The 26,598-nt window shown below is 54.8% G+C and overlaps 1 protein-coding gene across 19 annotated transcripts in view; it reads right to left on the bottom strand.

Annotated features, from left to right (window-relative positions):
- MAPT (microtubule associated protein tau) overlaps positions 1-26,284 on the bottom strand; it is a 42,322-nt gene extending 16,038 nt beyond the window's left edge. For 9 of the 19 annotated variants that reach the window (XM_063178996.1, XM_063179001.1, XM_063179007.1 and 6 more), the window contains exons 1-6: positions 26,183-26,284; positions 8,499-8,587; positions 7,179-7,265; positions 6,100-6,186; positions 4,575-4,640; positions 1,417-2,238 (exon numbers count right to left, since the gene is read on the bottom strand). In XM_063178996.1, the coding sequence (XP_063035066.1) occupies positions 1,417-2,238; positions 4,575-4,640; positions 6,100-6,186; positions 7,179-7,265; positions 8,499-8,544 (1,108 nt within the window). In that variant the 5' untranslated portion in view covers positions 8,545-8,587; positions 26,183-26,284. Of the gene's footprint in view, positions 1-1,416; positions 2,239-4,574; positions 4,641-6,099; positions 6,187-7,178; positions 7,266-8,498; positions 8,588-16,639; positions 16,733-26,182 lie in introns of those variants that run through there. The other 10 variants (XM_063179009.1, XM_063179011.1, XM_063179012.1 and 7 more) reach the window with 5 other exon arrangements.
- Between the last annotated feature and the right edge of the window lie 314 nt (positions 26,285-26,598).

Genomic DNA, 26,598 nt, shown 5'->3' with positions numbered 1-26,598 from the left:
CACTCACAACAAAGCCATTTCCCCCCCATCTTCAACTAACTGGGAGGAGAAGCTGCTGATATTCTCCCCAGCGCTGGGAAACGCATCCTGGGGGATCAGCCCTTTCCTGATGACATGAATGCTGTTAATCCAGCCCTGACCCCTCCCAAATTCAGCTGAACTGGAGCCAAGCAGCCACCAAGCATCTCTGCCTTTAAGGGAAAGACCATTAAATAATTGAACTTCTCCTCCTGAATCAGAGGCTGGCTGGCTCTGGGCAGTGCCTCCCCACCCTGCTGTGGTGCCAGGCTCCAGTGCAAGCCATGCCAGTGCCTGCAGCACACGAGGGAAGCTGCACGCTGCAGATCCCACAGGGAGCAAGGAGAAATGAGTGATGAGCTCTGGCTCCAGGGGGAAAAAGCTCCATCCACAATTCCTGCCTGAGCCCCAAGCCCAGCAGCATCCCCAGGCCAATGGGAGCAGCCAAGGCAGCCTGTGGGATGTGTGGAGCTGGGGGAAAAGGCAGAGCTGCCACCAGGACCTGCCCTGGAGAGCCAGGGCTGAGGTACAACAGGTGAGGCACCAGCATGCCGTGTGCTGCTGCCCTGGCTCCTCAGCACAGCTCACAGCAACCTGCCTTTGGCCACTGAGCTGGGCCCCTGGGACACTCCTGAACCCAGGAGAGGTGGAGGGCACAAAGGAAAGGTCTAAGGGATGCTCGAGCACTGAGTGGTGAGCTCAAAGCTCTACCCAAGGCTGCCCTCCCAGCCCCACACAGTGTTCCAATGCCTCACAGGCAGCTCCTGCCGAGCCCCCAGAGCCAGCACTGAGCTGGGACACCCATCCAGGGCTGGGGTGGCAGCAGGATGCTTTGGAAGAGCAATGGACATGCCTGGCAGTGGGAAAAGGCCCTGCTGCCTCCAGCAGCAGTCAGCAGCGATATTCAAGGGGAAGGTACAAGAAACAGGAGCAGCGTGGGAGCCTTTCCACGGTTAGACCTGCCATCCTTGCCTGTTTTCCTCCTCCCTCCTCTTTAGGGAAGCCAGCCCCAAGAGTTACTGGAGCAGACATGCAAACCAGATGGCACGTGTCCTGCTGGAAGAAGCTGCACACGCCAGGTGAGCCCCAGGGCACCATGCCAGAGCCACGTCCGCCTCCTCCTCTTCTCAGGTGGGACTTAAGGCGCCCACCCAACAGATCCAAGGGAATCAAAACAAAAAAAAACAGGTGAAAAAAAGCGTGATTAGGGACACGGCAGCACCATGCAAGGCACGGGGAACCGCAGCACAGGGGGTCTGTTCAATCCAGGCCAGGATTGAGTGAGGAGGGAGGGCAGGCAGGGAGCAGCAGCGCTCTGGGTCAGTCACAGCTCCAGGCCAGCTCCAAGCAGCAGCAGCAGCAGCCCCGGTGGCAGCACTGCAGTGCTGGAGCACACACCTTTGAGCAGAGGGACACGGCTGCCCTTGTCCGTGGCAATGCCACCCGGCTTCCTCCGGGGCGGCCGGCGGGCACCCGAGGCTGGCACAGCCTCTCCCGGGGCAGCATCTTCATCCTTCACACCATCCTCTGCCTCAGCAGCGAGTTTGGCTGTTTCCAGCACGGGCCCAGAGTCTTCTCCCTCCTTGGGCTCAGCTTCTATTTGGGGGACACTTCCAGAAGGCTCTGGCAGGGGGGTGTCTGCGCCTCCTTCTCCCCCCAGCAGCTCTCGCTTCTCCTCTTGGTCCTCTCCTGCTTTATCTGACTCAGCTTCGACCACAAGTGCCTCTCCTGGGGCGTCTCTGAGGACACCTTTGGACTTGTTTTCTCCATCAGATTCTTCACGAGTCTCCTGGGCAGCTGCTGGCCACGAGCCCTTTTCAGGTCCCGGAGAAACGCGCTGATCCACGAGGGAAGGCAACCCCTGCCCAGGAGTTTCATCAGCATCCCGGCCCTCATCCCTCTCCCGTCCACCAGAACCTTCCTTCATGGTGGCTCTGGCACACAAAGGTCCATCCTTGAGGTCACCTGTGCCTCCTGCTCCTGCCAGACCCAGCTCTGGCTCTGCACTGCTGCCTCCAGAGCCTTGGTACATGTCCAGGGGGATGGGGATGGTGACCTCGATCCTGGTGGGAGCTGCTGCTGGAGCCTTGGCTTCACGGGGCAGGGGCGGCTGCTGAGGGCCCAGCCCCTGCTCTGGAGGCTGGCTGGCACCTTTCCCTGCCTCTCCCACACGCTCCTGAGGGCCAGGCTGGAGCTTGGCAGAGCCCGGCTCGCCCGGAGCTGGAGACGTGGGGTGTGAAGCATGGGCAAGAAATTAGCACAGGCATGTCAAACATCACGGAATGGGAGAGATTCAGCATTTCCACTGGCAACCAAGGGTAAAAGCGAGTCCCACCCCCCCACACACTGAACAGAAAACTCACTCCTAGAGTGGCTTGTGCCTTTAGAGAGCTCTGATCCCCACGGGAATCAGGAACAGCACCTGAGATCAGACTCCTGCTGGGTTCACCCTGCACTGCTTGAGCTGGTTGAGCTGTAGTGGTTTCCAGAAGACAGGAACATTCCCATTTTCCCCAACAACACCACTGGGCCATCAGTCTGGTGGTCAGTGCCCACCTCTTCTTGCCCCAAGGGCCAGAGCCCTGCTGGCCTCCCCTCCCCTTGGGAGATGCTCAGGCACACACAGCCCTGGCTTCTGAGCTCAAACCAGCTCTGCTCTGCCCTTGGATCATTCCCACTGCCCAGGAGCTTGGGAAGGGCACTCCCATGCCATGCCAGAGCAGGGCAAGGACTGGGGAGAAGAACGTGGCTGCAGCCACAGCAGTTTGGGACCCCCGAGAGCTCCGGTGCTGCTGCTCTGCCATCGCTTGGGCTGGGTGACATTTGAACCCCAGAACCTGAGGCCGCAGAGACAAAGATTTGTCCAAGATTTGTCTGATTCTCCTTTCTTTTATGGTGTGTGTGTGTGGAAGAGGGGATTCTGTTCTGCCACTGCTCTGTGCGTGACACAGACCTTTACAATCCCACCCAACAACGGCTGCATGAAGCCAGATCGTCCAGTTGAGCTGGAGCTTTCCTGTTGGAAATCCCTCCAGCTGAAGGAAAGATGCCCTGAGCAATGGAGGATCCACCTGGGAACATTGCTTTGGAGCCACCAGCCCTGTCAGAATGTGCCTCTTGCATTATGAGCTGGTTCAGCTTCAAGGACTCTTTGTTGGAGCACTGATCAGGGACAGAGCCTAAATCAGAGCCCTAAATCAGAGATCACAACTGTGGCTTTGGCAGATTAACAAACAAGACTGAAATAAGAAAAGATGAAGTCAAGACCGACTTGGTCTTTCATCAGTGTCCTTCCTAATTAAAGAGAATATCACAGTTAAGTGAAACAACCACACCAAGAGCTCGTATGTGACAGCTGAAAGATGCCAGGACAGGGCAGAAAAGGCTTGGTAAAAACCTGGTGAGAAACAGCACTAAAACCAGGGCAGAGAGAACTTCAACCCCTCCACTAACAATCCTGATTTCTTTTTTTATATTGGAGCCACTATTTCATATTTAGAAGAGCCGACAGTCCAAAAACCACTGGCCAGGCAAGCAAAGGTTTTATTCTAATTGCAGGGAGCAGAGTGCACAGAATTGTGCTCATCTCTGTGTGGAAAGCAACAACAAGCTGAATTCTGCCCTGAGCTGAGAAGGCAAAACCTATTTACTTCTGTAAAAGACATGGACGTCTAAGTGCACTAATGGAGCCATGAAGAGGAAAGACACTGCTCAACTGCATTTGTTGTGTTTGCTGCACAGCAAACTGCTTCACAAAATGGCTTTTGAGTAAGATTTTAAGCAGCACAATAAATTAGTGCTGTGGGGTGCAGTGCAGGCAGGACAGAAACAGCACAGGGTGTCCCAACCCCTAAGTCTGCCCCATGGAATCAAACCAGCACTGGGAGCTTTGGGAAAACCAATTTTCCATCAAGTCTGAACTGAGGGGAGTCAAGAGAAACTTTCCAGGTAGCCAAATGGTCCCTGGGTGATTTTCAGCCCTTCCAAGCAGACACAAAGTGAATGCTGTGAGAACAGAACAGAACAGAACACTCGCTGCCCACTAGGCCTGCCTTCCTCACCCACATTCCCCAAGACTGGGGTGAGGAGAAAACTCCCTTAATGTGGAAGTCAGGGAAGAGTGAGCAGATTTGAGTCCTGTTTCACTTTGGAAAGTCACAGCAATTAAACAATTTGCTGGTTTCATGTGGGAGAACAGGGCCTGCACTGCCTCTGCTCAATGTGAGCAGCTCCTCTGGCCCCAGCACATCCCAGCTCTGTCCATCAGCTTTCCCAGCCTGGAGAACGCCCTGGTTTTACAGCTGGACAAACAAACACCGTGACTTTGGCCATCTGAGAGGGAAATGTGGTGTATGAGGAGCTGGAATGAGTGTGTTGGAACACATCCCATGTGTGCATGGCCCTGCTCTGCCAGGAACAGGCAGAACTGCACAGCTGCAGAGCAGGGCACAGCATTTCCTCACAGAACAGAACCCCCCAAGGCACCACCAACCAGCTGCACATGTGGGCAGCCCCAGCTGGTGCCAGTGGCAGACAATTCAAGACAATTCACCCACCTTGAGTGGCATCTCCTGCAGCGTGGTCCTCCAGGTTGGGAGTGGCTCCCACGCCCGCCTCCTCGGCTGCTCCCAGGCCGGAGAAAGAAGGGGAAAAACATGGTCAAAACAAGAGTTAAGGTGAAGTGCCTGGAGGATGAATGTGCCTCCCTGCTGAGGCTGCCCAGCAGAAAGGAGCAGGATCTCTGCTGTACCACAGAAAGGAGCAGGATCTCTGCTGTACCACAGAAAGGAAATCTCCCCACACCGACGATGGATCTGTGTAGCTCTGTTCAGCCCCTGCTCTACAGAGCAGAGCAGTGTTTCACCAGCTTCCACACCCTAAATGGCAGGTTAGCACAAGCTCTTCCAGGCAGAAAACAGGCTGTTAAGGAGCAAGGAAACTCGTGGATGCACATCCTCTTCTACCCCCACCCGGCCTCCACATGGCCAGCAGCACTCCCGTGAATGTCTCTTACCTGAGCTCACCTTCTTTGGTGTCTGTGACCCACCTGTGAACCCTGCCAAGGCTGTGTGAGACCAGCAATTCCAAGCCTGACACAAAGCTAGAGAAATCCTGAACTTCAGCACTACAGGTACATCAGAGGAGCATGGTTTTCTTCACAGTGATGATGGTTTGTCTCCACCAGCATTTTTTTCAGTTTATTCTATGGCTACTTTCAAACTAGCTTAAACAGTGATATTGGTATGCCACAGTTCTTAAGTCACACTAGCACCTCTTCTGTTTTCCCCATTATTTTCCAAGCAGTTCAGGATACACTGGGACAGTCAGGTCTTGCACCAGAGCCCCTGTGTTTCAGCCCAGGGCTCTGCCAGCACCTCAGGGAGTGGATGCAGCACAGAGATTTCACTGCTGTGAGTTTGCTTCAGTGCTTGGCCCTGGCAGAAGCCCTTTTCTACCCGCTGCTTTTCTCAGGTCCTGCCTGATGCTTCCACTGGCTATGGCACGGGGGACACGTCCCCATTTCTCACACACAGGCCTGCCCTCCCACGCACAGCACCGCCACAGTCACTCCCTGCTCTGCCTCTGGAAGGCCCCGTCCTTCCCTGGAAAACCAGGTGCAGTGAGTGCCCACAGGGCTGAATCAGTCCCTTCACTCCCTCTGCATTACCCTCCACAGCGCTGCTGCAGTGGCCTGGTTTTCACCTGCCACTCCAAAGACACCCGCGGGGCTGGGCACAGCCCAGGAGCTGCAGGACAGGCACCCAGGGGCTGCTGGCACAGCAGCAACCCAGAACTGCAGGTGGGAGCCTGGAGGTGGGAGCCAGAGCCACCACAGGACCACCAGGCAGAAGGATGGTCAGATGTGGAGCAGAGGAAGAGAGAAGAAAAGGCTGCGAGCTCCCCGAGGATGGGGAAGGCAAGAGGACAGCTCTGAGTGAGGAATGCTCTGCAGAAGAAGGAAGCAGCACCGGGAGCAGTGTCCCTGTGAGAGGTTTGGTGGTGCTGTCTCACAGCACCGACCAGTCCAGCCCTCTGCTCTGCCTGCAGCAAGAGATGAAGCTGCACCTTGGTCTCCCTCACCTGTGGTTCCTTCTGGGATCTCCCCGTGCTGTTCCGCACCACCCTGCTCCTCGTGGTCTCCTTCCTCCACTAAAGGTGCTGTGGCATCTGAAAAACAACACAGCTTTCACACAGCTGCTGGGGGGCAAAGCCCTCTGGAGGCCAGGACGGGCCTGAAGAACTTTCTGCTGCTCAGAGAAGCACTCAGAGCTGGTGGAGGGAACAACTGAGCATGGCACAGCAAAGCCAGAGCCACGGGGACACCGTGAGCTGCCCCCTGGCACACAGTGTGCCACAAGGTTCTCCCTAGGCTTCTGAAGGATTTTTGGCCTTTTTGTCCAGAAATCCAGCCCTGAGAGCAGCCCCTGGTGCACAGCAATCCTGCACGGAGACACGGCTGGGCTGGAGCAGGACACAAGAGCTCCCCTGACTGCACCAAGCAGCCCAGGGTGGCTGCACCGTGCTCTGGGACACAGGGACACCCAGCTCCGCCTGGCTGCTCGTCCTGGCAGCCCCACTCCAGCTGCAAAGCAGGATAACATCCCCTCCTGCACCAGATGGGTTCTGTGTCCTGATTTCCTGAGGCACTTTCCCAACAATCACTCAGCCCACGCCTCCAGTGGGACAGGGCTGGGACTGCTCAGCATTTCTGCCCAGCCTTCCTTCCTTTCAGAACAATTCTGCCAGCTAAAGCCTCTACCTCGCCTCTCCAAAGGCAGATTCTTGGGATTGAAGCAGCAAAAAGTGAAGGTAATTACAACAAGTGAGCAAGTCTCTGGAATGAGAGCCTTTCTACCCACGAGGCACTCAGGACCTGGGGAGCACAGTGACGCAAAGCTGTGTCACTCCACACAGGACTGCACTGCCAGGGCCTTGCAGGACACAAACCACCAGCATCTTCCTGAGAACAATTCACCTTTCTGCTTTCCAGCCCACTCTGCACCTCATCCACCTCATCCAAACACCACTGGCGATGAGACCAACAAAGGGGATTCTCCTCCTGAGAAACCCCACCAGGACACGGCACGGGGACTCTGTGGTGAGGTTGACCACGACCCCATCCATGGTGGTTCCCAAGCAGAAAGTCAAAGAGCTCCCACCTTCCGTAGTTGGGGTGCTCTTAGCGTCAGAAGTTTCAGAAACAGGCTCATCCGATCCATCATCGACTGGTATCTGAAGGGGATAGCCTGGAAAACATTCAAATACTTACAACAGGTCCTTGGCTATCACCTGGGGCCTGGGGTTACCAACTCTCACTGCCCAGAGCCACAGCTGCAAGAAGCTGCAGCTGGAGAGCGAAAACCACCTGAGCTTAAAGCAAGCAAAGCGTGAAAATGCCAACCAAAAGCACCGGGGTGACCACCAAAAGGAACAAAAGGAAACAAAAGAAAAGCCCAGTGAACCGGGCAGGCAGAAACAGCAAAGCATGGCACAAGCAGGCAAGGAGATCTCAGCAACATAAGGAGGAAAGATGTGCAGCTTCTGAGCCTCTGTTGTCCTCTCCCTCCCTCCCAGAGCAGGCTGAGAGCACTGCCAGGACTGCAAACCAGCCCGTGGTTGTGACAGGGCTGGAGCAGGACAACGTTCTGTGCCAAGAAACGGTGGCAAAAGTCCTCTGGAAGAGCAGGGCAAGAGGCACAAGTCTCCCCTCAGCAAGGGTGCGGGCAAATCAAATAATGAGAGCTGGGAAAAGTGATTTGGGGAAGAAGAAGCGAAATCCCTGTGAGCCTGTGGTGTGTGAGACAAGCTGAGAGGAGCTGTCGGACCGCAGTGCTGCAGAGCCAGGATGAATGGAGGCTCTGGATGCTCTCCAGGACAGAGGCCATCCATTTATCTGGCCAAAGAGGCGTCCAAAGCACCTCAAGAAAAGGAAATTAAGATGGTGTTTACATGGAGCATAGCCAGGAGTGAGTCCCACCAGGTTTGCTGGCAGTGCGGGTTTCCAAGTTCAGCTGTGGAGCACGGTGGAATGAGAAAGGAAAAGCTTCTGAAGGAATGCAGGTCTGAAATATGGTGAGGAGGACTCTGGCATGGCCCCCACTCCCAGAGCTGAGCTCCCTGCTCAGCTGTCCCCAGGTCCCTGTGCAGGTGAGGAAAGCAGGCAGCAAGCTGTGACCCCAAATAAGTGACCCCAAAATAAATCACCCCAAATAAAACCAGTGCTGTGCTTCCTGAGCAAACTGAGGAGTGGGCACCAACACACACTCGCAAAGCTGCAGCAGAGGGATCCCCCCCAGGCTGGGCTTGTTCTGCTCCATGGACAGTGAGACCCACGGGCAGCATTCTGCCAGCACTGCGCACGTTGGAGCACCTTGTGGGCTCCCTCAGTGTCCTTCCAAGGTCCCCTCACACCACCAGGGTGTTCTCCCTCTCCCTCCTTGGCCCGGGCAGGTCCTTCAGCACCTCCTGGACGTGCTCACCTGATGAGAAGTGTTTTTCCTGGCCAGGTGCGTGATCCTCCATCATGGTGGTGTCCTGAGGCTGCTCTGCCACCTCTCAGCAAAGGTTCCTGAAAAGGAGAGTAAAAACTGGCACCCATTAGGCAAAACCTGACCCGAGAGGAGCCAAGGGAAGGTCTGGGCAGTCCTGCACAAGCGTGTGCGTGTCACTGCATCCCTCACAGCACACACAGAGGCAGCTCCTGCTGGCTGCATTCAGGTTCCAGGAGTATTTAAGATGTGCCAAGCAAAATGAGCACCCTGGTGCACCCAGGACGCCGCCCTGGCACAGCTCTGCCCCTGAGAGCAGCAGGGTAAGTGCTGGCTGACTCCTGTGCGCGCTCCAAACTCTGCATTTCCCAGTTCAACCAGTCTGCCAAGAGCTGGATTTGCTGGTGAGGGGTGATGCTGCTGTGGGAGGGGATCCTTCCACCCCTGTGGGCACACCAGCAGGGATACACAGCCGCCACAACACACCCATCGCCCTAAAAACCACCCAAAAGTGACAAATGGGGGGACACCAGGACTATCCAAGGATGGATTCTGGACTCTTTGGGGAGAGGGGCTCGCTCAGCTGTGGCTGTGAGGGGACAGCACAGCCCCTGCTCTAACCCCAAACCCTTCCTGCAGGGCTCAGAGAGCCCCAGCACAGCACAGAGCAAAGCAAACAGGTCAGGGGTGGGAGCAGGAAGGTGCCAAACCTCCCAGCCCTCCATCTGCAAAAGGAAATGAAACCTCCAACAACCATTATCTGCCCCCGGTGCAGGCTGCTCTGTGCTGGATGGACAGACAGAGCTTTTAGCTAAGAGCTGGTTAATTACAGCCATTGGCAGTGATTAATAATCAGCTATTAGAGTGATCACATGCTCAGCAGCGGAGCTCAGGTTTCCAGCAGCAAGGAGGAAACTTGTGGTTTTGTCTGCTGGCAATAAATTAGCTGCATGCATGGAACCACACAAGGACCAGTAACCAGATCTCTCAGCCGGCTTTTTTTAAGCCTTAGCAAGATGACTCTGCAATTTAATTACTGCCTTAGACAGCTACAAAGCCATTGGACAGGACTGCAGAACCAAGGTTGCACTGGAATGAAATCACCCATAAAAATGGAGGGATAAAATAAGAAAGAATTAAGTATCTAATTTTTGCTCTAATTGGTGGGCCCTAATTATTTGGACATATGGCTGCCAAGCGCTGAAAGGATCATATTGATTATATCCAGGCCTCATTTTGCTGATGCTTGATATTGTTTACAGCACTGAAATACTAAAATATAGTGTTAAAAAGCAACCTAGGCACAAACCTGAGTGCAAAACACCCAAATCTGCTGTGCTGCATTTAAATGATGCTGTTTCCTTACTCTGCCTCCTCTCCTCACTCCCTCCCAGGTGTGTTTTGGAGAACAGCAGCCAGGTGTCTGCCCACATCTGGTCCTTTCTTGCCTTTCTGGACAATTTCCTGGGGCACCAAGGAAAGGGACTGCTTGGTGAAGGTTCATGTGCTGGCTCCAAGGACAGCATCCCCCTGGGGGAAACCTTGCAGTTCTCCTGGGGGAAAGCTTGCACTTCTCCTGGGCATGCAGGGCTGCAGCCTGGGGATGTCCTTGCATTTCTGGGCATGCAGGGCTGCAGCCCTGGTGCTGTGGTTGAGCAGAGGCTGCTGTGGGCAGGGCTGGTGTCCCCTGCCCGCCCTGGCCAGCCAGTGCCAGGGCTCTGCAGCACAAGGGAAGGGCCAGGGCAGTGCAGAGCAGCTGGGATGCTGCTCCATGCCTGTCCCTGCTCAGGGCCAGCCCTCACTCCCACCATGGCATGGCACAATGCAGCTCGGGAGGACGCCGACATTAATTTTTCAGAGACAATCTGAGAGGAAGAGCTGCCTCCCTGTTACAGGGGAGAAAACACGACTGAGAGCATGCGGGTCCATCACTGAAACACCCAGGGGGCACCTCAGGCCCAGCTGCAGCCCAGGGAACGCCCCAGTGCCCCCCTTCCTCCAGACACAGGGGCCTGGATGGCTCTGGAGAGCAGAAACATCTCCCAGCAGATGGAGCACAGCGTCCTGTGCTGCTCCTGAGAGCCCCCCGTGCCTGAGCCACCCCCAGAGGGGAGCAAAACCACCTCCAACCTGGCACGGGAGGGAGGGAAAGCCTCAGCTTGGCCTTGGGTTTTCACTCAGGTAATGAACTCCCATGACCAGAGAGAATTTATATCTTATTAAAATTCTGAATTCCAATTCTCAAAGACGGACTGAAAATTCTGAAAGAAGCCCACGGTGATAATCCTCTTTGTTTTTCCTTTTGAGTGGGGGAAGGGGAAATCCTTCTCAGAGAAAAAGCATAACATCAAGGGGGGAAAAAAAAAATATTCTAAAATATTCTTGAAAATGTAAAACCAGCCCCGCCTTGAAGCAGTGGCTCAGTGATGCATAATTAGAGCAAAGAAAGCTGCACAGAGATAAACTTGAACAGCACCCTCCTCATGGCAGATAAAGCACAAACCCTCCAAAGAACCTTATCCACCCCCAGCAGAACCATTCTCCTTCACCAGGGACACTATCTAAAAAGCAACAGCCCATCCCATAATTAACAGCTCCTCCAAACCTCTCATTTTCCAGACTTCCCGGTGTTGGAAGGGACCTCAAAGCCCACCCAGTGCCACTCTGCCATGGCAGGGACACCTCCCACTGTCCCAGGTGCTCCAGCCCCAGTGCCCAGCCTGGCCTTGGGCACTGCCAGGGGTGCAGGGGCAGCCCCAGCTGTGCCAGAGCCTGCCCATCCTCATAGGGAAGAAAATCCTCCTAATATCCACTCCAAACTGTCTCAGTCTGAATCCATTCCCTTGTCCCATCACAGCAGCTCCTTGGAAATATTTTCAATATTCCCATTTCTCATAGATGTTGGAAGGCCACAATTAGCTCAGCCCAAAGCTGCTCTCGGTCCCCCAACCCCACATCCAGACTGCAGCAGCAATTCCTGCCCTACAGCAAAGAGGCAGCAGGGCTGGGCACAGCCAGGACATCCCAGAAGAGCCCAAAAATCCCCACACAAAGCCTCCAGCACCCTCAGAGCCCAAACTCTCAACCCTTGGGCACAAAGTGGAAGGGAGATAAACCCCGGGCTGCAGACAAGGCGAGCCCAAGGTGCCCCATGGAGGAGAGGGCACCCAAACTGTGCCAGGCACCACCAGCCCTGGCACAGAGGAGAGGGGAGCAGCCCCCCAGAGCCCCTCAGCGGGCACAGCACAGGGGACACAGCCGGGACTGTCCCCAAGCAGGGCAGGGACGATTCTGGGATCACAAGGCTGGAGCAGGGGCTCGACTTACACAGCCCAGCCCAAAATAAACCCGGCCTTGGCAGAGCTGCCTGCGGGTGCTGCGGGGCACAGGGGCAGGAAAATACAGGGGAAGGAAAGGAAAAGGAAAAGGAAATTTTTCAGCAGCAGGAGGGTGAAACACCCCGGGGAGATGCTGGGTGGGATTGCACACTCTGGGACTCAGCACTGCCCCACCAAGCAGCTCCATCCCTCGTGCCAGCCACAAAATACCCACAAAAAAACCCACAAAATACCCTCAAAATGCCCAAAAAAAAAACCCCACAAAATACCCACAAAACACCCAAAAAATACCCACAAAAAACTGACAAAATATCCACAAAACGTCCACAAAATACCCACAAAATACACTCAAAATACCCAAAAAAATACCCCAAAAATACCCCCAAAAATACCCAAAAAATATCCAGAAAATATCCACAAAAAAACGACAAAATACCCACAAAACACCCAAGTGATCACCCAGGTAACTCCCATGCAGCTCCACCCCTCGTGGAGCCACAAAATACCCACAGAACATCCACGAAATACCCACAAAAACCTGATAAAATATCCACAAAATACCCACAAAACACCCAAGTGATCACCCAGGTAACTCCCAAGCCTCTAGGCTATTGTCTCCCGCTCAGCATCTTCCCTCCCCATTATTTAATCAGAAGGGGCACAAAGCACTCGCTCTTGTTGTCAAAAATGAAGATTCAACAAACACCAGCTAAGCTAAGTTACCTCTGAAAGGTGATCAAACACAAACAGGGCTTTAGAAAAGCTTCATTCCGTCTGAATTACATAATTAAAACAGAGTGACAGCACCGTGAAACAACATCAGCCTGAAAGGCTGTTCATAATTCATAAGCAACTTCCTTTTCATCTCCTTTGTGCTCTTCTCCAAGTACTGTTCTTCCCAGAAGCTGACAGAGGAAGGAATATGGACGATGATCTCATTAATTGCAGGCACTAATATGCAGCGAGCTGAGAAATTACATGGAATTTCAGGATATCTACTCAAGAGGATGGAAAACTTCTTTGAGGTTCAAAGGCAAATAATGCCTGTTGGAGCAACAGGACAGAGCTGTGAAAGAAACTGTCTCAAAATTGCGTGTTTTCTTTTTTCTTTTTAATAGTTATTATAGTTTAAGTAACTCCTTGGAGGTGTGAAACTTTTGCCCCTTTCTCCAGGGGCCGGACATTTTTCAAAGAGACACAAGATGGTTTTTGGGCTCACAGCAGAACAGCTTTTGGGGCACAGGAGTCTCACCACAGCAGCATGGGCACCCATTTCCTTCTCCTGTCGCTCCATTCCCCCAACACAGCCCTTGCCAATCAGAGCTGCTCACAGCCCAGAGCCCTGCCAGGGTCACCACGGGGGTCTCCAGAGCAGCCTCGTGGCCAGAGAAAAGCCAAGGAACACCCGCTCGCATGCTGGTAAGTTCCTCAGGGCTGCTGAGCATTAAACTAACAGAATTTGCCGTCCCAAATCAGCTTAGGCCCAGTTCAGGGTAGCAATTAGAGACCAGATTATCCAGCACAAAACCCCAGCCCAGGGCCTGAGCTGCAGGACAGGGGAATGGGTTTGCCTGCACGTCCCCTCTGTGCCCCAATAAAACAGCTGTGACCTGCTCCACCTTCACCTCAAAGCCTGAGCATCTCCATTTCCACCCGCAGCATCTCCTGGCATTGAGTGGATCTTCCCTCCTTCATCTTCCATCCCTTCTTAATTTCCTTCTCATTTCTGGCCTGGTTGATCTGACCAACCTTTCCCAGCACCAGAGCAGCCCCCAAGCGTTCCCCGTGAGCTCTCAGAGGGCACTTCAGGGTGGGCACAGCCCAGGGAGGCGCTGGCACTCCGGATCACCCAGCTCATTCCGCGACACGATGCGAAAATCAGGCTGCCCCTAAGTCCCCAGAGTTTAGGTAGATTAGAGCTGTGCTCAGCAGGGCTTAGGTGGCAGCACAAAAGGAGGCAGCAGCAGTTTTAAAGCAGCCCAGTGTGCCCAGCAGGCTCTCTGCAGAGAGGGGAGAGAAGCCTCTTTGGCAGGGATTTGCCAGGATTTCTTCTTCCCACCCCCTGCTACAGCATCCTGCAGCTCCGCCGAGCCCCGAGATGGTCGATGGGGGGGGATAAATTCCTCCTCCCCAAAATCCTGCTTGCTTGGGAAGCCTTTAAGCAGTTGAACACGTAGAGCGGATCAGAGAGAAGGCAGATCTTATTTACCAGCTAATTCCCTTTGACTCTTCCCATCCCGACCTGCTGCAAACCAGAGCCTCCTCCCCGCTGCTGCTGCAGGTTTAAGGCAGGCTCGACAGCTCTGGGGCTTGTAGCAGCCATTATTCACTGCACAGAAAGTGCTGGAAGGCTGATATATTCCCCCAGCACTGCCTTCCCAAGGCTGGGATGGTGCCCAGATGTGGCTGCAACGCCAGGCACCAGGACAGAGTCACAGACTGCTGCCCCAGCCACCAAAAGGGATGGGGAGAGGGAAAAGAATTCCCCAAAAATGCCCCCGGAGTTTTAATGAACTGGGACAATGGATGGCACAGCAGCTGCTCTGCCCCATCGAGTGCCCGCTTTACCCTGGCTGGCAAACATCACCGTGAGGAGGCAGAAATGGCTTTTGGAGAGATTGCACGGCCTGAAGGGAGGCCAGCAGGAAAGCATCCATCCCCACTGGCTGACACTGCCACACTCCCCTGTGTGGCTCACTGGGACTGTCAGGGGTGTGCCCAGGCCAGAGCTGCTGGCAGAGCACTCAGGGGGCTGGCAGGGCTCACCTGCTCTGGGGACAACTGCCACCTCACAAGCACAGGGCAGCTCCTGTGGCCAGCAGGGTCTCATGGCTACCACAGTCTTTCTCATTAACATGAGGCCAGAAAGAAGCTGACAGAACTTATTTCATGCTCCAGCGGGTACCAAACCAGCTCCCAAGGCGGGGCCAGGCTGGTGGGTTCAGAGCACCCCCATTTCCCCCAGCAGAGCCCATCTGGGAGGGCACTGAGCACTGCTGCACCCATCCTGAGCTCCCTGAAACGTAATTCAGCCAATCAAAGAGCTGAGAAACAGCCCAAAAGTCACCCTGTCAGTGAGATATCCAGGGAACAGCCTCACAGGACCGTGGGTCAAACAGTCTGCATTGGACTGCAAAAACTGCCAGGCCAGTGCTGTGCCAGCACCAGCCACCACCCAGCTGCACCTGAGCCCCACCAAGTTTTGCCTCAGGCTTGAAAAAGACATTGCGAGACGCAAGGTGTGTGTTTATTGCTTACTTTGATCTCAGCTGCTCCCCTTTCTTTGATTTCACAGTGCTGACAACGTTTGCTGCACCCTGACAGAAGCTCTGTGAATATTCAATGCTGCCACAGCAATGAAGATATTAAATATGAAAGATTCTTCATGCCACAGCTCCAGCCTGGTGAGCAATCCCAGCCAGAGCATGAGACACAACCAGGAGAGCCTTGTGGCCACTGATGTTGCAGGAGATTTTCTCAGGGCCAGGAAAACATTCTCCATGGATTGGGCCATCATATGTGAAGTTATTTTTGAGCTGTTTCAGCACACGGATAGAAAATAAAACGATGACAACGGCACCATCTGCTGCAGCTACTGTCATGCCACCACGGCTGGCATGGCGCTGGCAGCCACAGAAATCCTGTCCCAGGGGAGAAGCCAAGGTGAGGCTCCCCAGGGATCCCTGCCTTAATCCTGCAGGGTGAAATCCCTGCTTTCCTCCTGCAGGGTAAAATCCCTGTCTTCCTCCTGAAGGGTTCAATCTCTGCTTTCCTCCTGCTTGATCCCACCCCTGCTTTCCTCCTGCAGGGTAAAATCCCTGTCTTCCTCCTGAAGGGTTCAATCTCTGCTTTCCTCCTGCTTGATCCCATCCCTGCCTTTCCCCTGCAGGATCCCATCCCAGTTTTCCTCCTGCAGGATCCCATCCCTGCTTTCCCATCTCTGCAGGATCCCAACCCTGCTTTCCTCCTGCAGGATTCCATCCCTGTTTTCCTCCTGCAGGATCTCATCCCTGCTTTCCCATCCCTGCAGGATCCCATCCCTGTTTTCCTCCTGCAGGATCCCATCCCTGCTTTCCCATCTCTGCAGGATCCCATCCCTGCTTTCCTCCTGCAGGTTAAAATCCCTGTCTTCCTCCTGAAGGGTTCAATCTCTGCTTTCCTCCTGCTTGATCCCATCCCTGCTTTCCCATCTCTGCAGGATCCCAACCCTGCCTTCCTCCTGCAGGATTCCATCCCTGCCTTCCAATCCCTGCAGGATCCCATCCCTGCTTTACTCCTGCAGGATCCCATCCCTGCTTTGCAATCCCTGCAGGATCCCATCCCTGCCTTCCTCCTGCAGGATCCCATCCCTGCTTTCCCATCTCTGCAGGATCTCATCCCTGCAGGATCCCATCCCTGTTTTCCCCCTGCAGGATCCAAGGCTGACTGCAGCAGTGGGTTCCAGGGTGCTGTATCAGGGACACATCCCAGAGGAGCAGAGGGGAAGGACAGGGTGTCCAGCAGCAGGGCTGGGACAATCATTCCCAGCCTGGAGCAGCCCAGTCCCAGCCTCCCCTACACTCCCATGCACTGTGCTCATTTCACCAAGCCATCACTCCCAGCCACTCGACACCCCAAACTGGGCACCAGCCAGTCCCTGGCCCCTGTGCCCAGCTCCAGCTCCCCAGGGGGACTGGCAGACCTGGAATGCAGCAGGAGCTCACCAGGACACTCTGTAAATACAGAGGGAAGGCTCAGCCCTTCCCGACACGCTGGTTCCTTAGCCTAGAAAGCAGCAAACACGTCAGATCTCACCAGTTTTCGGGGCTCCAGCAGGACCTGTCCTCACCCCAGCAGCCACCACGCCACCAGAGCGGGCTCTGTCACGCCTGTTTTAGCTCCTGTCTGGCTCTGCTGAATTATTTTTGTTTTTCATGACTCAGAGGCCCTTCAGATGAGGTCAAAAGTCACAGTGTGTTTCCTGAACATCATCTTTCATTCTTTAGCGCCAAAAGACAACAAACAATAGGACATTCATCAAGTGTCTCTGTTTTGCTTTTTATGTTGTTGCATAACAGCAGAAAAACGCTGTTCCCTAAAATGTTCACAACTGTATTTACTAAAACGAAAAGCTCCATTTTTTTATTAAATCTCTATCAGGTCAGTAAGAAGATAAACGCTGGTGAGGGGGGGGGTGGGAAAGCCTAATCTGGAAAAGCTCAAGAGAGAAAACAAACAAACAAACAAACATCAGCAGGAGAGCTGAGTGTGGGGATGAGAGAATCCTCAATTTCTGACAGGGAGGGGAGGGACAGGGACATGCCAGCCCAGGGGAAGCAGGTGGGCACCCCAAAAGGAGCACCGGGGAGCTCCAGCCCTGCTCCCAGGAGCTGTTGATCCCACAAGGATCAACAAGGCACCAGCGCCTGTTTCTGCCCATGTTCTGCATGACATGAACAGCAAGGGACTTGTGATGGGAGATGGCTGTGGCTCCCCACACCCTGCACAAGATCACACAATCTGAGAGCCAGAGCTCTTCCTTCCAACACAAAAACCCGACAGTAGCTGCATTTGTACCTTTATTTCTCCTAACAAGGGAGCACAGTTCGCGCTGAGGCACAGGACAAACGAGGATTTTACAGTAAGGATGAACAGCAAATAAAAACCTTTATACCAAAACATCCCTACTGAGCTCTTGGATGTCTCTCCCCAGCTGGTCTTTGCCCAGTTTGGGCCACTTGGGATGACAATCAAGCAGCAATCTGTCTTGTCTTGATTTTAGTTTTATGGGGCCGACGAGCAGATTTGAGCACAAGCAGATGCAGGCACTGTGACTAAGTGACAGTCCACACGGGAACATGCACCATAAATTCAGCCTAAGAGTTGTAAAACCATTATTTCCCCTCCTAACCCAAAGGATAAAGGAAGAGAAAGTTGAAAAAAAAATTCATAATCCACATGCACTTCATCTTCACCAGGAATTAGCCCAGTTGGTGCCAACCTTTCCCCTCACAGGGATGAGCGAAATTGTCCGAATTTAAGCCTGCCCCAAGTCTCAGAATTCCAGCTCGATCTCCCCCAGTACATTAGTTAAAAATAAACGAGGTGCAATCAGGCTCCTCGGGGATTTTATCCTCTTTCAGCTCTAAATGCAGCTCTGCTGTCACATGTGTGCCATGTACAAAGGGGCCGCCTGCCTCCCAGCATCGCTCCTGCCCCGAAATAATCTCACTCCTGCTCTCGGTTCACCAGGGCTCCATTCACGTTCCCCGGGGTCACGGGCTCTCTCTCAGTCACTAAAACAAAGGCTGGAAGATGCGGGGCCGCTGGTGCGTCAGCGCTGCTTGTTTTCATCGTGGATGAATGGAGCCAGCCTGTTTGGAGAGGCTCCGGCCACACCTAAAGCCACGGCTTTGTCATCCCTTATCGAGGGAGGCAGGAGCCTTCTGCTGTCCCCACCGAGCCAAAAGCTTCACCCACCCCACACACACAGCTGCCCCTTTTCTGAGGAGAGGCATTCACGGCTTTTTTTCCTGGCTGCGGCAATCGTTACACACAAAAAGTCACTTTACTCCTAGCTGCTCCCTCCCAAGCCTGGCATTCCCCGGTGCTGCTCACCTGGACACAAACACCACAACCCCACAGCAGGATTTTTCCCTTTAAGAAAAAAAAAGGAGAGGCTCCTGGATGCTGAGAGAGCAAACGAGCCCAAAAGTCCAAAACTCCTCTGCTAAGGTGAGCAGAAGTGGGTAATGAAACTTGCTCTGGAGCTGAGCACGGGCCCCAGACAGCCCTGACAATAAGCCCTGCTATTAGACACAAAAGCAGTGACATATTTGAGAGATTAGGCATTAAAAAGTGCCTTCACATTAAAGAGTATTCATTCTTCACCTCCTGCCTGGAGGAACCAGGGGGAAGGGAGGAGCTGGCAAAGTAATCCAGCTACTGCTGACATGGGGGGGAGAAAAGCAGAACTCAGGCGAAGTAAGCTCCAAAATCATGAAATAAAGAGGCAGCTCAGCAATTCCTGATGCTGGAATTCCACATCCTTCAGGGTGCTGAGTCCCCACCTTGCTCTCAGCAAGCCAAGGGCCAGGCAAGCACCAGCACAGAGCTGGGGCTGCCAGGCAGGGTTTAATATGGAAGGGTGAGGGGGCAGGAACAGGAGAGATGGATGAGCAAGGAGAGCAGACAGGACAGCAGGCCCAGGTGTGCCCAAGATGCTGCTCAGGATGAGAACAAAACCAGGGACTCCTCCTGCTCACAGCTGCTCTTTTTGGATCACCCAACCCACCACCAGGACCTGCAGGGCTCCACAAACCCCAGAGTCACTCCCTTTGTCCAACGTCCTCATTCTGGTCCCAATATCTTCATTCTGGTCCCAATACCCTCATTCTGGTACCAATATCTTCATTCTGGCCCCAATATCTTCATTCTGGCCCCAATACCCTCATTCTGGTCCCAATACCCTCATTCTGGTCCCAATACCCTCATTCTGGTCCCAATACCCTCATTCTGGCCCCAATACCCTCATTCTGGCCCCAATATCTTCATTCTGGCCCCAATACCCTCATTCCGGTCCCATCCTCTCTAAATCTGCTCTCCCAGGCAGTGACTCCAAGCCATGCCATGGTTTGAACAGATTTTACCTGCTTTCCTTTTCACCCCCCCCCCCCCCCCCCCCGCAACAGCAATTTATGTTTTTCTGCCTATTCACGCCTGCCAGGCTCTCCATTATTACACCGGGAAATGCTGAGGGAAAACCGTGTAGTTTTCTGTCCAATTTGGAGACGTCCATTGTTAAAAGCTTCTCGTACAAATCCCTCCAGGCAGCTCCAGGCAGCACCCTTTGTCATGCTGATGAGGCAGGAGGTAAAACCACACATAAGCAGTAACTTCAGAGGGCAGAATTTGCTCAGGGTGGAATCTGCCCTTGAATTCAGAGTCGGTGGGAGCTGAAAATCAACCACAAAAGGCAATTCTGATTTTGGATTAAATCCCAGCTTTGGGCTCAGGAACACCACAGACTACAGCTGCCAGCAGAGAGCACGAGAAGCTCCAGTTCTGCCACATCACCCAGTTTCCTCTCACCTTAAAGCACACAGGTAACTCAATCCCAGCCACTCTCTGCCCATCAAACAGGATCCGAGGAGGGTAATGAAGCACTGGCTCCTGCAGGGAGGAGTCAGCACTTTGCACCAGATGGGTCAGCACCAGCCACATTTCCAAATCCAACATTCCCTTCTCTTGTCACCATACCAAAGTCAAGCACAGCCGCAGATATAAATGTCATTTTTATACAAAGGCTCCTCACATAACCCTGAGGGGGCACAAACACAGAGCAACCTCCAGGAAGGAATCCCTGCAGATTATCCCTTCTCTTGGGACAGTCTCCTCTCTCCTCTCATCCCGTGGTCTCCAACTAACGCAAAGAGCAGGAACAGCCACTTCTCCTTCTGCCTGAGGCTCATCCTGAGATCCACAGCAACCAGGCAGGACAAGCCTCATTGCCCATCACTTGGCCTCTCAATTTGAGTGTGGCAGCCCTGGCCCTGCTCGTGGCTTGGCTGAGAACGTGCACAGCTGGCCAGATGTGCCCCCTGCCCCAGGAAGCCCAGGTGAAATGACATTTCATTTCACAGAGAAGGAGCACCACACACACACGCTCCACACTGAGACCTTGCACAGCTGGCCAGATGTGCTCCTGCCCCAGGAAGCCCAGGTGAAATGACATTTTTTTTCTCACAGAGAAGGAGCAGAGCTGCTTCTGAGCACCGCACACGCTCCCCATTGGGACCGCGCCAACAAACCTTGGATTCAAGTAACCTTTAATCAAAGAAAAGATAAAATGTTTCCTAGGACAGGGAACAATTTAACCACTCTGAACACCTCCCCTGCTTGCGCCAATTTCAGCTTCAGAAGCGCAAACTCTCCTTCGCAGGGCACGGAAAGCAGTTGGTTTATCTCAGAGGCGAATCTCCAGCCCTCCCCAAGCAGGCCGAGCTGGATGTCCTCAGGAGTCACAGGAGAGGCTTCTTTAGATGTTTCGAGTCATTTACAAACACCTCATGGAATTTCATTCTGCGGCAACTGACTCGAGCCGCTGATGAAATCCATCTGAAATTACATCTGGCACTTCCAGGCAGACAGCCCGGGGCAGGGGCTGCGGGGGAGCCACAAAGTGCAGCTGATAAGTGGCACAAAGCCCTTCAAGTCCCACACGTGCTATTCAAACCCCTCAATACGAGTGGTTTCATCACCTCTCTTGATGCGCTGAAGAGTTAACGCAGCCTTTCCTGCCCCTCCACGCCCCACATCATCCTCTGCCCTTGCCTGGAGCATCACCCGGAGCTGGGGAATCACAGAATGATGGAATATCCCCATCTGAAAGGGACCAAAGCGATCATCGACCCCGCACAGGACATCCCCACAGTCCCACCCTGTGCCTGGGGGCACTGTCCAAACACACCTGAGCTCTTCTTGGGGACAAACCCCTGCCCAAAGTGAGAAAACGCCACTGCTCTGCAGCACAGCACGGAGGGAAGGCAGAGAGGTCAGGGCAGGTAGAGCAGAGAGGCCGCAAAGATGGAAATAATTAGCCCAAGTGCAGCAATAATCCTTTTAGCTGCACAGAAGGTAACCCCTGGTGCTCCCTTTCCCTGGGTATTTAAAGAAGAGACGCTGAAAACAGGAGCCAGGCCCTGTGTTATGACCACCTTCACTAATTGGTCTGCTAGGAAAGAAAAGGGAAAACCAGTGGATTGATTTCTGAGGAGCAAAAAAGCTCATTAGACTTGCAAAGAAAACCCACTCAAGTCTAAAGGCACAGATACTTCTCCTCCAGACTCCAGTGTAAACCACACATGCTTTCCACAGGCACTTAAAAAAAACCCCAGCCTACAACCAGCAGATTTCAGTGTAAAACAAAGCTCCAGCTCACAGATGGAGGAGGGAGATCCAAGAGAGACTCGGATTCACTCAGTCCCTCACAGCAGAGCTCACCCACCTTACAAACCTCACAAGGGCTTTCCTAAAGGGCCACAATTCTGCTGCATCCAGCACATCCCAGGGTGAGCTGCAAAGACAGCTTGGGACTGAGGGCTGTCCATGCTGAGCAGCCAGGAGGGAACAGCCCTGCACAGAGCAGGAGCTCCATATCACCCTGGAGTGATCCAGCAGTGATCCAGCGTGGGGGCTGCACCTCTGGCAAGGCACATCTGGGCCAGCCTGGTGCTCAGGGAGGTTTCTCCAAGCCCACCTGCCCCAGACCACTCACCCTAATCCTGGTGCTCAGGGAGGTTTCTCCAAGCCCACCCTGCTTTGCCCCAGACCACTCACCCTAATCCTGGTGCTCAGGGGAGCGGGGACATCTCTGTGCTGCTCTGCAGGACCAGCAGCCCAATCCACTTCTGCAATCGCTTCCTCTTCCATCTCCACGGGCAGGCAGCACCCAGCACTGCCCAATTTACTGATGAGCACCCCCAGCCCTGGGATTTGCCCTTGGGGTGAGCCCCAGGCACCACCCAGCCAGCTCTGGAGCCTGAGCAGCACAGCCCAGCCAGCAGAGCCCCTGAGGTAGGAAGAGATTACACTGCATTGGCAGAAAAACCTAGAAAGCCAGCCCAGCCACTGCAGCAGGAGGGAGAGGCCCTCAAAGAGCTGCTGCTCCTCTCAGCTGAGCCTGGGAACAGCCAGGATGCTCAGCTGGGGCTCCCCGTGCTGCAGGACAGGTACAGAGGGGAACAATCCCCTCAGCTACTCCAACGCAGCCAGAGAGGCCCCTTCTGCTCCAAGAAAGGGCTCTCAGTGCTTCTCCACACACTTGTGGGTTTGCAGATCTCAGAAGGAGCCATTAGGCATCAGCCATGCCCATCTTGCTCAGGGTTGGCTGCTTTACCTGCGTGCAGAGCCACAACCCCCCTAAATTCCTTTCAAACCCTGCTGCCACGTTCCAGCAGCCCCAAGACCCTCCCAGCATCACCCAGAGGGATGCCACAAGCCCCAGGCACCGCACTGCAAGCTCCCACCTCTCAATCCAGCCCCTCACCTTAGCACACAGCCTAGGAGTCAACCAGCCAAGCCACAAGCCCACCGAGCAAACTGGAAAACACTGGGAGCCAGGTGGAAACCATTGCCCTGGCTCCTCCCTGACTCATTCATCAAGTGTCAGAGCATTCCTACAGCTAAATTAGCAGCACTGCCCCAAAGGACACCAGCACCACAGCCAAGCCTCATCAGCAGGCCGCGCTGACAAAATAAGATTATTCTGCTCGAGACAAACTCAAATCTTCCAGCTTTTGAATAATCTTGCTTTTGGGAAGAAAGGGACCGGCCACCCTGAGCATTTCCCCTTAGCCAGTGCCTCGTGATCCAATTTTCCACGCTCTGCCAACCCAGAGGGATTTGTGTGGAGGTCTGGGGTGGGCACAGCCGGCACCAGGACGGGCCCACCAGCCACGGCTGTGCTGCAGGATGTGTCAGGATAATTTGTCACTCCCGTGCTGATGGAGGCAGCATTTCAGGAGCTTCAGCATCGACACCAGCTCCAAAACATTCCCAACGTGGCCGTTCCATCAGCCCTGCAATGCTGCGGAGCCCAAACTGCACGTGGGGACACAAAGGTGACACAAATTCCCCCCATCCCCGCTGCTGCACCCTCAGCACTGCCCAGCAAAGTGGTACCCAAACCCCACGCCTGGAAAACGCTGGAAAAAAAGCCCGTGGTGCTGCACAGATCAAGGAGCACTCCACGAGGAACTCTCTGAAATGCAGCAGAGGAGCACAAAAGGCAGAAGATGAAACACCCACCTCAGCAGCGTGCCACGAGCATCCCTGACTGGCTACACCCAGCTCTTCCTCACCGAGAAAGGGCAGCTACAGTGTCACATTCTCCTCTTTTTTATCCTGTGAGGACTGCCCGGGGGAGCAGAATTCACCACGGTTTTTGGGGAAGGAAATGACAAAGCTACAGCATTCCCTTTTCATATATATAAAATAAGTGGAATAAATACAGTTGCTTGGTCCTCCTGAAGGTGCAGTTCTTTAAGCACAGAGGGGATGGGACAGTTTGGATGGAGCACCTTGGGAAGGCAGAGGCTGAGGGCAGCAAGGGATAAAGGGGAGTGGGAAGGGTGAGCAAGCCTGAATTGGAGGCCAGAGCTGTAAATACTTCACACAGTGCTAGACAGAGGGAGACACCAAAGATGCACTTGCACCTGCAGGGGCTGGGCCCATCCCCTGCTCAGGGAGCTGCACACAGAGCTCCCAACACGGCTATCCCCAGTTAATCCCTGCAGGATAAACATCCCTCTCTGATCTGTGACACCATCTGTGGGATGGGCACCGCGTTCCCCGGGTCTCAAAAAATGAACCCCACCTCAAAGAATGAGAAAATGCAATACTTTAATCAGGTGTGAACCATCTGCCAGCGGATCCCCATCCCTGGAAGCCTGGAGTGCAGGCTGGAGCAATCTGGTCTAATGGAAGATGTCCCTGCCCATGCCAGGGGGATGGAACATGGTCTGTAAGGCTCCTTTCAACCCAAACCATTCCACAATTCTATGTTCAAATCCTCTACAAATCACAGGTAAATCAGCCAACACTTTGCTTTTCTCCTTAAGCTGCTCATCTTGGGGTGAAAACCAAGCATTTTGTGTTTCAAGAGTGAACAAAGCATAACTGGGTTAGGCAATTCTTGACTCCTAAAGAGAACGAGGTTTTAATTCTTCTCCCCTTCAAGAGCAGCCTCCAAACGCCCAACAGAGACCTGTTCTGACTGACCACCCTAAAAAAATAATGCCAAGAAAACTGAAAGCCATCAAACACCCCAGATGCGAGGTGCTGGCAGCAGAGCCAAAACCCCTTCCACGGATGGAAGCAGGCAGCCATTGCTGGACAAGGCACATTAACAATCCTCAGCAGCAAATTCTGTTTCCACCGATTCACACACGCATCCAACATCTGCCCACATCCACGCCGGGGGAAGCTCGGGAATACTCTGCATACAAATGGTGACAGCTTAGCTCATCTCAGCTGCTCCTTCCAGCATGAGCAGCAAATGGAGCTGCACCTCGCGGGGTGGTACCGCAGCAAATGGAAGGAGAAACTCCCTCTGAAGTGATGGCAGCTGCCCTGCAGGATTGCGTTTCTAGGTGTCCGAAAACACCAGGAGACATCGTCTTCCCTAAGCCAAGCCTCCCTTGTGCTCGTGTGGCCGTTGGGGATGCAGGCAGACATCTCCATCCCTCGCCTGGAACGAGCTGTTCCTGCTCCTTTGCAGGGTGAATTGCTCCAAGGCAGGAGGGCAGGTGTGTGCTCCTGGAAACACCTGGCCAGGAAACTTCCCTTTTCCCAGCTAAGTTATATTTAAAATAAAGAAATACCCAACAAGCACGGGGAAAAAAGGCGAAACCCAGAAAGGGGGGGGGCAGCTCCACGCCCCACCTGGTGGGATTTGGGGACGAGAAAGAAGAGACAGCATGGGAAGAGGCAGATGGAAGGGACAAGGGGGCAATTCCAGCATGACAAGGGCAATCCCAGCCTGACTGGGATGCTTGAGATGTGCCCGGCACATCCAGGGACCAGCACGGAGCCCCATCCCAGCCCCAAACCCACGAGGATGGGCATCCCCATCCTGGGGCTGGAAAACACCCGGGATTCAACAGGATGGGAGCCACCTGGCTCACGTTAAACACCGAACCCCTCGACACGGGCACCGGGGGGTGCAACAAAGCCGGGCAGCGCCGGGGTGCCGTGACCTCAATAACGCTTCTCCCCATGCAAAATTTAGGGCTGGGCGTGTGCAGCTCCTTTTTTTCCCTTTTTTTTAAATTCGAAACGCTTTTTCGTTACGGTTTGCCATTATTGATTAATTTGCCGTTTTTAATCACCGCTGCCTCCCCCCTCGAGGCGGCTGCAGAACATGGCCCCGCGCTGCCGCCCCTCCTGCCGCAGCCCCGGCCCCACCTGCCGGGAGGAACGGGGCCGAAACGGGCGCAAAGCGGGGGGAAAGCCCCAAACCCACCCTTCTCCATCGCTCCATCCCTCCATCCATCCATCCATCCGTCCATCCCTCCATCCCTCCATCCCTCGCCGCCGCACCTGCCCCGGCCGCCCGCGCTGCCGCAGGGGCCGCGCCTCGCGCTGCCGCAGCCCCGGGGCGCCGGCACCGGGACACGCCCCTCCCGTCGCTTTTGGGATGAAATGGACGGATTTTGCTTCTCGGGGCTTGATTGATTTTTTTGGGGTTTTTTTTTTCTCTCCCCCCTCCCCGTTCTCCGCGCGGGACGCGGCGGAGGGAGAGCGCGCCCGCGGGTTCAGCGCCCCGCTCCAGCCCACGGCAGCCTCCCCTGCCCGTACCTGCCGCTGCTGCGGGGGTGTCCGCACCGGAGCCGGCTGCTGACAGCGGTGGCGGTGACGGTGACAGCGGCGGCGGCGGCGGCGCGGGCGGGGCGGGGGCGCGCGCGGGCTCCGGAACCTTCGCCGCGCCGGCGGGGCGGGAGCGCGCGCGCGCGTGCGCGGAGCGCCGCCGAGCCCCCCCCCCCCCCCTTCCCTCCCCCCCCGGGCCCCCCGCCTCTCGCGGGGAGCGCTCGCCCCGCCCGCGCGCGCGCCCCCGCCGCCGCCGCCGCCCCATTGTCTGCGGGCAGCGGGGGCGCGCGCGCCGCCCCGGCCGGCAGGGGGCGCTGCCGCGATGCCCCCGCCCCTCACGGCCCCGCCCGGCCCGGCACGGCCCGCTCCGGCCTGCGGCGGCCGCGGCGCGCACCGAGCCCCGGTAC

Source organism: Melospiza melodia, chromosome 30, assembly GCF_035770615.1.
Source record: "Melospiza melodia melodia isolate bMelMel2 chromosome 30, bMelMel2.pri, whole genome shotgun sequence".
In the NCBI taxonomy this organism is placed as follows: Eukaryota; Metazoa; Chordata; class Aves; order Passeriformes; family Passerellidae; genus Melospiza; species Melospiza melodia.
The sequence above is the reverse complement of the archived record's forward strand: the minus strand, read 5'-3'. Positions and strand labels throughout refer to the sequence as shown.